This window comes from Eublepharis macularius, chromosome 1, assembly GCF_028583425.1.
Source record: "Eublepharis macularius isolate TG4126 chromosome 1, MPM_Emac_v1.0, whole genome shotgun sequence".
NCBI classification, from domain to species: domain Eukaryota; kingdom Metazoa; phylum Chordata; class Lepidosauria; order Squamata; family Eublepharidae; genus Eublepharis; species Eublepharis macularius.
In genome coordinates, this window is record NC_072790.1 from 126,568,221 (window position 1) to 126,580,023 (window position 11,803).

At 35.1% G+C, this 11,803-nt stretch overlaps 1 protein-coding gene across 4 annotated transcripts in view; it reads left to right on the forward strand.

Annotated features, from left to right (window-relative positions):
* The window catches only part of STXBP5 (syntaxin binding protein 5), a 374,150-nt gene extending 365,728 nt beyond the window's left edge, over positions 1-8,422 (forward strand). For all 4 annotated transcript variants that reach the window (XM_055002095.1, XM_055001852.1, XM_055001931.1 and 1 more), the window contains 2 exons: positions 57-277; positions 1,192-8,422. In XM_055002095.1, the coding sequence (XP_054858070.1) occupies positions 57-277; positions 1,192-1,233 (263 nt within the window). In that variant the 3' untranslated portion in view covers positions 1,234-8,422. The remainder of the gene's footprint in view (positions 1-56; positions 278-1,191) is intronic.
* Positions 8,423-11,803: the final 3,381 nt, after the last annotated feature.

The window sequence follows — 11,803 nt, forward strand, 5'->3', positions numbered from 1 at the left end:
GTAACTGTTTTTAATCTTTAAAATGTTGGTGGGTAATTTTCATATTTCATGACCAGTTGGAGAATCGGCTTCAGGAAAGGCATCAAGGAGCCTTGCCCAACATATTCCAGGACCTGGTGGTATTGAAGGGGTCAAAGGAGCAGCATCTGGAGTTGTTTGTGAATTAGCACGAGCAAGGCTAGCATTAGATGAAAGAGGACAGAAGTTGGGAGAACTGGAAGAAAGAACAGCAGCTATGTTAGCCAGTGCTGATTCTTTCTCTAAGCATGCACATGAGGTAAGTCATCCTAGGATATCTCCATGGTTCTTTACTATAGAGATTCAACTGTACATGGATTTGCATTTTTTAATTTATATCCCACGTTTCTCCTGACTTGGGAACTCAAGAGTGGCTTAGAACATCGTTCGCCACTCCTCCATTCTCTCTTAGCCTCGGGAATCTCTGAGGTAGTCCAGGCTGAGAATTTGTGATGGATCCAAGATCACCAAGTAAGCTTCCTTGGTAGAATGGGAATTTGAATCCAAATTTCCCCGGACCCTAATCCACCACTCTGTCCACTATCAAAAAGAGTCCAGGAGCACCTTTAAGACTAACCAACTTTATTGTAGCATAAGCTTTCGAGAATCACAATTCTCTTCATCAGCAGACAAAGAGAACTGTGATTCTCGAAAGCTTATGCTACAATAAAGTTGGTTAGTCTTAAAGGTGCTCCTGGACTCTTTTTGATTTTGCTACTACAGACTAACATGGCTAACTCCTATGCATCTCTGTCCACTATGCCACACTCTGAGGTTCCCCCCTTAGTTTCTGCTCATGTACTCGCATCCAGTAGTGTGGGAATTGCTTCCATGATGCTATTAGGGAATGAGTTTCATGGACCACTGGTTGAATGGGGCTTTCCCACCCAGTCAGCAGTCAAATTTTGTGGAGTGCTAGTCATGTGTGAAAAATATTAATTGTATTTTATAATGTCCTTGGAAGAGGGTGAGAGGCTTATTAATGATTAGCTTAAGTTCACGTTTGTGTAACTAATCGCACTCATTTCAATCACCTACTTTACTTTTACAGTGACACTATTTTCATAAGGGTTACTTACCTCTAATTTGATATGTTCTCTTTTTCCTAGAGGAAACTGTACTGTATATACTGTAATATACATGACTGCCTTGTGTTTCTTGTGTTTTTTATAGATGATGTTGAAATGCAAAGATAAGAAATGGTACCAGTTCTGACAGTGTGTTTCCAAATGCATCTATATAACTTTACCTTGAAGAAAAAAAATCTCCTTTTCATTCACTTCTGCAGGATCAGCAGAATTGGAAGGGTGTCAGCCAATGGATACTATTGTTTCCTAGCACAAATTATACACTGTTTTACCTCAGTCACACAGCTTTAACTGAGGATCATTATGTTTAAAACTGACACCTGCACAATCACACAAAGTGGATGTTCATCTTACCTGTGGGCTGACTGAGAGCCTGGGAACAGAGTTGGTAACAAAGAAAAAGTGGTGGACAAAAGGGAAAATTTGATATCAGAGAATGAGCAGGGGCAATGCAGGATGTATCCTGTGTTAATATTCATATGCCAAAAGTTTTTGTGCTATTGTTGTTGCTGCCAGTGTTTCATCCTCCCGTGGGAGGTTGCAATAAATCAGGGGTCCAAGAGCTAGAATAAAGTTATTCATCTTACAGGACTGCCAGTAGCTGATATCACCTACCCTTCTTAGAGCACGTCATTACTGGAAATGTTTCTGAACCACCTCTCTGATCTGACAAACTGGAAGTGTGTGAGCTCCCTCCTGATCTTATCTATGTAAAGATAACAGGCACATAATCTTTTCTTGGACCCCTGATCTAGTATTCTTGTATTTGCATCATCCTATTATGTCAAATACAAAACAAGAAGATAAGTTACTTTTGCGTGGTTAAAAAAAATTCAAGTGAATTATATGATTGAACTGCACATCATGCTGGAAATTTTCGTTTGTGTTTATGGCTGTGTAGTGTGAAAAGTAAAACATTTATTACAATGAGAAAAATATTTGTCAGCCTTCATCCAATTATTTTTATTTTCCTGCAAATACAGTTGGGTCAATTTCCTAAAATATCTTGAATTGGTTATGAGTTTAATTCATGTTGTGCATTTTCTTTTGTGTGTTTAACAGAACGTCTTTGTGCAACAAATTAAAATTAGACATTTTTAGCTAGATTATGAGCCCAGTCAGAACTAAAGCACCATATGAAATGGTTTAGAGTTCCAGCATTGTTGAACTTCGATGTGTTTCTTATAAATTCCATAAGATTAAAAGTACTTGAAGAAATTTGTCCAACTTGATCCCATTCAGAGAACTGTTACCAAGTCAAACCTACTGGGGAAGAAATGGCCACCAGAATCCTGAGCAAATTTAACCTGGAAGTAAGTTCTTTTGATCTGAATAGAATTTTCTTCCATGCAAGTGTCATTAGCTTCAAAATGAAGCTAGTTAGAATAGATTTTTCCCAAGATGAAGCAAAAATTTAACTTGTGTTGGTATCACTTCAGGAATTTGTAGATTGCTACTTAGATTCTTGTCAGAAGATGCATTTATGATGTGCCAAATTTAAGCAGTATATTTTAGCTAATAAAGGCCATAATGTCATAAGAGCAAATGGATTTATTTTTTAAAAATTAGGAAAATGCATAATGAAGATCCTTATTGATATATATGAAACTGAAAATAGAAACTAATTTCTCATCATTCACAAACAGCCTTAACTAGTGTAGGATTTATTGGCGAGCAAGTATCAGTGCATATTTTAGAGTCTTTAGAAATTTTTTCCCTTAACCTCGGTTGTATTGTACACACATTAAGAGCAGCCTGCAGTTTGCTTGAACACAAAATATTTTTGTGTTCACTGGTTTGTAAAATCTTGATCTTAATGCTCCATCAAATACTTTGATTTGAGCATAAATCTTTGTGTGTGTGATTCAATAAAGGTTGAAAAGTTACTACTTGGTCATGCATAGCACAGTCTTTTTTAACTTAATTATATTTCTATATAAATGTGTTTAGGATCAGGTTTGAATCCCTTTAAATTTAATTAAGGCCATGCAGTAGCTTGGGTACAAACAAAAGTTGTTTCTAGGTGTGGGGTTACATACAGCTGCAGAGATGTTTAAATCTGCTTCTCACTTAGTTTTGTTAGATCTTGTTATGTTTAAATACACCAGCTCCAAATTCCCCTGCAGTGGATGCTTACCATGAAATTCAGATGACTACATTGGAAGCACCATCAAGTATTCCTGCAATCATATAAGCCTCAAGCCTATAGAAGTAATTTTGTGCAGTACCCAAATTGCTGCAGCAGTATTAGAATTAAGTCTAAGGCAGCTTGCTAAGGGGCTACAATTATTAACATTGTTCTTCTTTCTGTTGCCTGAAAATATAAAGGTTTTTGTATGTGGAATTATCTGAGTTGCATTTAGCATTTAATGAGACACATTGGCCATACAGTGAAAAAGTAACTGATATGAACATTTAAATGCCAATAGTAATACCACAATTTTCATCATGGTGGTAACACAAATGCACTTGCCAGGAAACTTCTCTGTGCATTAGAAAATTCATTTTTCCATTGCTAATTTATATTCAAAACACATAATCCAGTCAAAATTAAGCACTTTAAAACCCCATTGGATTAGATCAGCTCCAGTAAGTCTTTTCTGCTAAGTTTTCTTCCAAAGAAAATCTCAGAGGAAGGGAGTCATTGCATCCAAGCCACAAATTTCAATATGAGAAATTTAAATCTGTACTTAACTCTCTCACTGACATCCCATTGATTTTAATGTGCTTAACTTGGATGGATTGTGTCCAACATTTATTAATTTTACATTTGTAGTTAGAAGCACAGAGTTGAATACATAAAAGGGTTCATGGTATTTTTTTAAAGTGTGGAGTCTCCCTTTCCCCAATTAGTTAAACATAACACAGTTATTTTGCCTGCTATAGAAATGTCCAGAAAGGGTAAATCAATGGTCAGTCAAGACATATTGGCATTTCTTTCCGTGGGAAATTCTGGCAGTAGTGTATTCCTTGTGGAAGATACAACATCATTTTGAAATGAAAGATTTTGAAACAAAGTTTAACCTTACAAATATCTGATAGCCAGTGGCATATAAAGAAAAATGAAAACAAGAAAAAACTCATACTAACCCAAAGGTTAGTTCACATCTGTTATAGTTTCCTTAATGTATGTATGTTTTCATATTTCATAAATAAATAACTGGTCTATGAAAATATTTGAGGTATTGTTCTTCAGTAAATTCATGTAATATTTGGCCAGTTATACATGCTTTTCAACAATGTTATTTCTAGAAAAGTGAGATGGAGGTGTACTTGTAGAGCTACAAAGTTTCTATCAACCTTATGTGTTTGGTATAATGTAATGGAAAAATTAGTACTGTTCTCTTGGTTGACATTTAATTTGATCATTCAACATTTTTGATAAGTCTATTGAGGAATAAGGCTGTGTACAGATGATATCTTTTAGAGAGTTGGAGTCTGTGCTATGGAATGCCATTACCTGTGGTGTTCATTTTTTAAGCCTTCCATGGTTTCTGGAGTCTTGCAGGTTTTTCTTAGTGCTGTACTGAATTTTCTCAGGGTTCAACTTTTTGTGTGAAATAGGGTAATTCAGAGGGAGAAAAATTTCCCCTAAACCCCTTCCCAATATTATCTTTTGTCACTCTTTGTTGCCGTTTGCACCCCTGGTCAGCTGCTAATTTGGCAGTTTTTTTCTGTTGGCCTTTTCCGTTTTGGAAACTGTGAAGGCATCTTGAAACCAATCAGGTTTAGTTAATTTATGACATCGCTGGGGGAAAGGAAGCTTTTCAGTGTGACGATGTTGCCCATAAGATTTGCTTACCCTTTGGTTATGCAACTGTTTACTATTTCTAGAAAGACAATTTTTAGGAAAAAAGTACAATCAGGATTCAGGAGGACTGCAAACAGACTCAAAAGACACTTGAGAGAAGAGCACTAAACGGAAAATTTGGCTGCTGGGCAAGTTTGGGAGGAATGCATATTGTTGCAGGGAACAACACTTTCAGTTGCTTTTGTGCACCATCATCTCCAAAAAAGAAAATGAATTGGATTGGGATGATCTTTGCAGACTAAGATATTTGTAAAATGTCCTCTCCCCCATCTCCTATTTTTGCTTATGTTTTCCTAATATTTCAAGCTTTTTACCTGAAAAAAAAACACAAAAATACCAGTGCTGCTGCAATACACACATGTTGGTCAGTTGTTCTGGTCGCTCACTGGCTAATGTACATGCTGAATAATTTCTGTTCCTCACACACACACACACACCTCAGTACTTAGACCACTCTAGGAACTGTTACTAAAGGTTGGGTTTTTTTAAAGTACCTCAAAGGAGGAAGTCCTTCAGCTTAAAAGGGTATGATGTTGTTCTTCTTAGTGATGTGACTAGATCAGAAGCAGTGTGTGTTTTCTTGTCAGTTTTACCACTTTCTTTACTTGAATGGGAATAGTGGAAGGGGACAATGAAAACAGTGAGAACAGGTTCTCTACCAAGAAGGCCCCTCCTCTTCCCTAGTTGTATAGTTATCAAGCGATTGACACTGGGCTAATGCTCTGCTGTGGTAGCAGCAGCAATTGCTACTATTTCTTCAGAGAAATAAGCCTCTCTACACAGCCTAGGTGAGTGATTTTTTTATATTGATAAAATGCAACTGAACTGCTGCTATTTGTCTTTCGTTTAATGTTACCAAGTTTATTATAAACTGAAGACAAGTTTCTTTAGTTTGGAAAACTGCCAAATTATAACTTCTGAATGTCATTTTATATAAATATTCCATGTATTTCAAGTAAATCCATCAATCCAAACAAATTAATTCACTCACATTAGATATCAATTATATTAAGATGATTTTACATTTGTGTTTTTTGTTTGAGGAATTCCTCATAAGACAATACTACATTAGAAAGCTATAGCCAAAGGTAATATTTTGATGCAGTGACTCTTCTTTTTTGCTTTCTATAACACTGATCTAATCTGAACTATAAACTTGAATTTATGTTCCCTGCACAGTGCTCCAGTTTAAGCTCATTGGTTTCAGTGGGATTAGGCCAGAGTAACTCTGCATAGGATTGCACTGTAAGTAATGCAACCTTGAGTACTTAATCCCTTTACATACATTTACATTTTAAATTCACTTATGTGTACATAAAAAGTATAGTTTAACAAACTGTAACCAAAGCTGTGCATTTACTAACACATGAATAAATTCTTTGTAAAAGGGACTTCTGTTCCCTTTATTAGAATGGAGTTAGGGATCTATGAAAGGAACACACTCATGGATCTGCTTTCTTTAGTGAAACTTAAAGGCAACACTGCTGGTGGGAAAGCTCCATGTGTAAAGCTTCAGACCAGCTCCCTTGATCAGCACAATTCAATTTAAGCACTCTAAATAATTCCTAGGTTTTAAATTTTTTAAATAGCTGGAATTCAGATTTGTTTAACTATCACACCAACAGTAATCTAGTCTACAATAATGTGCTCTTTTGTCCTATGAAAGTCAATTAACATTAAGCACAGGTAAATGTGGCTGGATTGCAACCACAATGATAACCTATTTATATGTAATCCCATAAGAATACAGTTTATCAAAATTTGTATATCTAAAGTCTGACTTTAAATAAAATTTGTTATGAAAGAAAATATATACACAATACATTATAACAAAAACATCTCCTACCAAGATCAATTCCAGATTAACCCCTTTTGAATTAATTAGATTTAATTACAATTTTTTTTGCAGAAACTAGCCTAGCATCCTCATTACTGAATTTAAGTAAGTGCTCAGAGGGAACAGTGAAATATTGTTTTACACGCGTACCATATAAACTATAAGACCTTTTGGATGAATATGTTGATGGATATTTACATAACTTTTTAAAAGTGAGAATAAATAAAACTAGATACTCATGTATCAGCATTTTAAAGTAAATTTCCAGAATTAATGTTATATGTATTTTTGTGAAAGTTTTCTTTTTGTATTTTGAATCTGTTTTTTCATATACTTTATACCCACTGAAAGTTGGTTGTTTGCATAATTTTTAAAAAATACATATTCCTGTGGCTGATGAACCATGCTTTACTGTTCTGCCTATGACATGACTTCACTTGCAGGATAGTTTGAAAAAAGTACCCATTGTTTACAGTTCAAATTCATAGCAGCACTTGCACCCACAGTTTAGAATAAATATTTGTACAATCTTATGGATTTTATTTTCCTATGAACATTAGAGATCTTGCTGCCAAACACACACACACACTTGCAGAAAGATTTATGGATGAATTTATTAATGGATAAAATGAGAAAACAAACTCTATTGTATGTTAATTGTCTGAACATAACCATTGTTTAACATGCATTGAGAACCAAATCTAGGAAAATGCCTTGATGCTACTGATCATCTGTTTTATGAAAGTTATGTTTTAAAAGTCCACAATTGTGTGTAATTTTTATTTATCCAACTAATTTGAGATACAAGGTTGATCATAAAAATCAAAGATGCAATTAAATCAATGTTAATATGTTATGATAAAACACTCAGAATAATATTTCTAAACTTCAGATAAAGATAGTATGATTTTTCTTTTACATTAATTTTTTTTTAGTACAAGGTTAATTTTTTTAAAAAATCAACTCATGGCATTATCTAGAGAATGCTATTTGATAGTAGGTAATGCAAAGTGGGAAATTTCAGTGCTTTAGCTACCCCTTTTAAAATATGTAAATAAGTTGTGTGTTACTTTAAACACATACACCACAATTCATATTGGTTAGTACTATGAGAATCATGCTGCTTTCTTATTATGCTACTGTTTCATTGTACAAGCACCACTGGGGGGGAAATGAAGAACATCAATAAATGTTTCTAACATTACTCATTGGGTAAGCATGCTTGTTATAGAACTTCTAGCTTATATGTATCTTAGTCTCTGTATGTGTGCATCCTTCATACTGTTTTTTCTCATTTCCAGTCCACTTAATTTCAGTCTTGCGGAGCCCCACTATGTGTTCTGAAGATGAAACTTGGAAATGCATTTTAGGATAGGGTTGCAAATTCATCTGTCTACAAATATAGTTTCGTATGAACTGCAAACCATGCCATTACAAATGGAAATGTTAGATTGCGTAGTTATTTTACTTAATGTACTTGATCCTAAATTATGTCACAAACATTAAAATTAAGTATGGGATATTTTTGTAAATAAAAAATACCTGTGCAGCTGGTATTTTAAAAGGGAAAAAAATGTACTATACTGTTTCAGAAAACAATGTTCATATGTGTATATGAATGTGTCATTATGCTGAAGGGCTCTGATTGGGCAAATAAACTATTCAATTCTCTCCTGAGACAAATCAAATCTAGTTTTTGTTTTATGTATCAGTTTCTCCCTAATATGAGTTCTGGTGGAGGTGGGTAGGATTGCTGCTCTGCTTAGTATTACAAGAAACACATTGCTGTTTGGATGCTGTACACCCATAAGAGTTTAATGTATGCCCTTGATCTTAAAGCTGCTTCATACAGGTTCTTTAACCAGCTGTGGCTTCTGAAGCCATATGCATTTGTGTATATGTGTGGTTTCAACACTGGGACATTAAATTGTTGTCCTCCTGCTGTTAATTGATCACAAAACTGGGAAACAATGGACTAAAAACAGTATTATACAGAAGAGAAAGGTTACAAGATTGGAAATCAATGCACTAGAACTGTATTACATACAACAAATAATGTAATAATGTTGGTGTGGTTATGGGAAGATGATTATGATGGAGCTCTGAGACAGATGTACTCAAGACTTTATTATGTTTATGTTTATGTTTATGATGAAGAGTTATTAGTATGTAAACTATGTGCTTCCCACAAGTCTTTATTCAGGTGCTGTTACAACAATATTGGTTGTTTTTATGAAATAAATGTAGTTCCCCCTTTTTCTGTATATTTGGCTGGACAGATAAAACACAGATGAAAGCAAAACATGTTTATAGAACAAAAAAACAAAGTGTTCAACAGACTAAGTGTTAGGTACATAGGCATAAACTTCAGGGAGTTGAGGGGCTCAAGCTCCCCCCCCCCAGATTTGGCCAGGGGGGCTCAGCCCCCCCAGGCAACCAGGGGCATTTGAGGGGTTCAGTTATACAATGGCAACTGAAGCACAAGACTGCCCACCCTTCCTGTTGTATCATATTAGAATTATGATGATTCTTTGGGGTTTTGTTCCTGTTTGTTAGTATGTATTTGTGTGTTAGTATGTGTGTTTATTAAGAACTTATAATAAAAAAGGAGTTGCAGTTTATATAAGGAATTTACAAATAAATGTTACAGAATAATTAAGAGACTGTGAAGGAAGATATATGATTATGAAAATCAGGTTCCTGGAAGACAAAGATTTACGCACTAGCAACAATATATGTCCCAAACAATGCAAGAGAAAAAATGTATGAAAATGTTTTCCAATTCATTTTAGATTTTCAAGATGGAAAGATACATGAATGAGGATACATGGATACATGAATGAGGTAATGGATCTAAAAGAAAGATAGATGGGGAAAAAACCAAAGGTGGCAAGCTTCCCAAAAATGTGTTTAATTATATGGAAATATAGCAATTGAAAGATGCTTGAAGGATCAAAAATCTGAATACTAGGAACTATACGTTTTTTTCTGAGAGACACCAAACATATTCAAGGATTGATATGCACTGGATATCAAAAACCGTATTTATTAATCTAGAGAATGCAAAGATACAACCAAAAACCTTTTTAGATCACAATCAGTAGTTACTTGGTAACAAATCAGAGGCAGAAGGGAAGCTGGAGATTAAATTACATTTTTTTACAAAAAGACAGTACAAATATTTGCTATTATCATATAATTTTTACTGTTTACAATATTGTTTGTAATATATTTACTCTTTCTTTTCATGTAATTATAATTGTGATATCTTTATTCTATTTTTTCTGTTTATACACTGTCTTAAAATACCTGTGGATATGGCCCACTCAAAGTAGCTTAATCCTTAAAACCCTGGCTGGTTCCACCCACTCTCAATGTTGCAACAGTCAGACGGCAATGCCTCTTTTGGGCCCAATTTAAGTTTGGGGAATGTTAGAAGAGGAGGACTTGATGCTGTCCCTTCCCTCAGTTTTCAGAGCGAGACAAACTAGAGAGTTAGAAAGATAAACAGGAGAGGGCGTGGCTCTGGCTGAGACAAGATGGATGCCTGAAGTGCTGGCTCCAGCCTGGCGCAGCCCCAAAAGCCTCAAATAAGCAACTAAAAGCACACAGACTAGTCTGCTATGAGAGGCAAACACAAGCCTTACAACAAAAAACAAAACTCAAAAGGGGTGAAGCATTTAAAGGACTATTTTCCTGCTACTGAACAGCAGAACCCTCCAGAGGAGATAACAAACACAGAGGCAGAGATGGCGACGATAGAAGGCCAAGTACAAAAGAGCCATTAACCCTTGATCCTGCAATACAAGCAATATTTACCAACTTTGAAAAGAGCATCTTGAGTAAAATGAATTTGCTTTTAAACCCAATAACCAAGCAGATTGGGGAAATGAAAGCAGCCTTAAATGCAGTTGTACAAGCAACAGACAAAGCACTAGGAATGAATGCTACAATGCAGGAAGAAATTTGGGTGCTACAATCAGAACACAAAGATGCCCAAAAAAGAATATTAATATTAGAAATGCACAACCGAAGCCAGAATTTAAAATTTAGGGGCTTTAAAGAGCATGCAACATCCAAACTGGACCTTGCAAAATTCTTATCAGACTGGTTAGCACCAATATTGCAATTGGAAGATGGAGCTGCACCAATATTAAACAAAGCATACAGAGTTGGCCCAGCAAATGCTAAAAGCACAGAAACCCCAAGAGATATTGTAGCAACCTTCACAAACTGGAGAGAAAGAAAGAAGGTATTGGAAATTGCTAGAACTCAAAAGTCACTACTAGCTTTCAATGAGACATTAATCACTGTCTATACAGATCTGCCAAAAGAAATATTGGAGAAAAGAAGACTGCTGAAGCCAATAACAGAAGAATAACAAAAAGCAAATTTGGCATACCATTCGGTAAACCTTTGCAATCTTCAGGTCAATTACAATAATAAGACATGCCAAGCTGTAGATCAAGAATCTGGAAACAACATGCTGCACGCATTGGGCATAACAACATCAATAGAAATCGAAATGAACTCTCAAAAAAGGAAACGCAGCCAACCATCTACCTCGCAGAAGGGAAGCAAGATCCCCATTAGAAACAACTGAGTGTAAAGAACAGATAAGGGAAAACAAAATTCATCTTTTTCTTTTCTCTTTCTTTGTTATTTTTATTTTCTTGCTCTTTTTCTTGTAGAAAGCCTAAAAATGTGATTGCCTATACAAGCAATAGGCTGTGGGGGGAAGTCAGACTAATTGCTCTTAGAACAGTCAATCCCTTTTACTGTGCCATATGCAATAACCCTGTTGAAGAGGTATTCACAGGGTTATAAGGGATTGTTTAGCAATTACAAATTTTCTTTATATAGAAGGCTAAATATTAGCAGCATCAAGAGAAGCTATAAAGATAAGAACTTTTTTTAGTTAATAAGTGACAAATATATTCAGATAAGAAATATAAAGTTTGAAATACAACAGAAACAAGCTTGCTATAGAAATAAAGTTAACGATTGTTAAGTGTTAAATTAGCAAACTGAACTGAGAATTATCTAGAA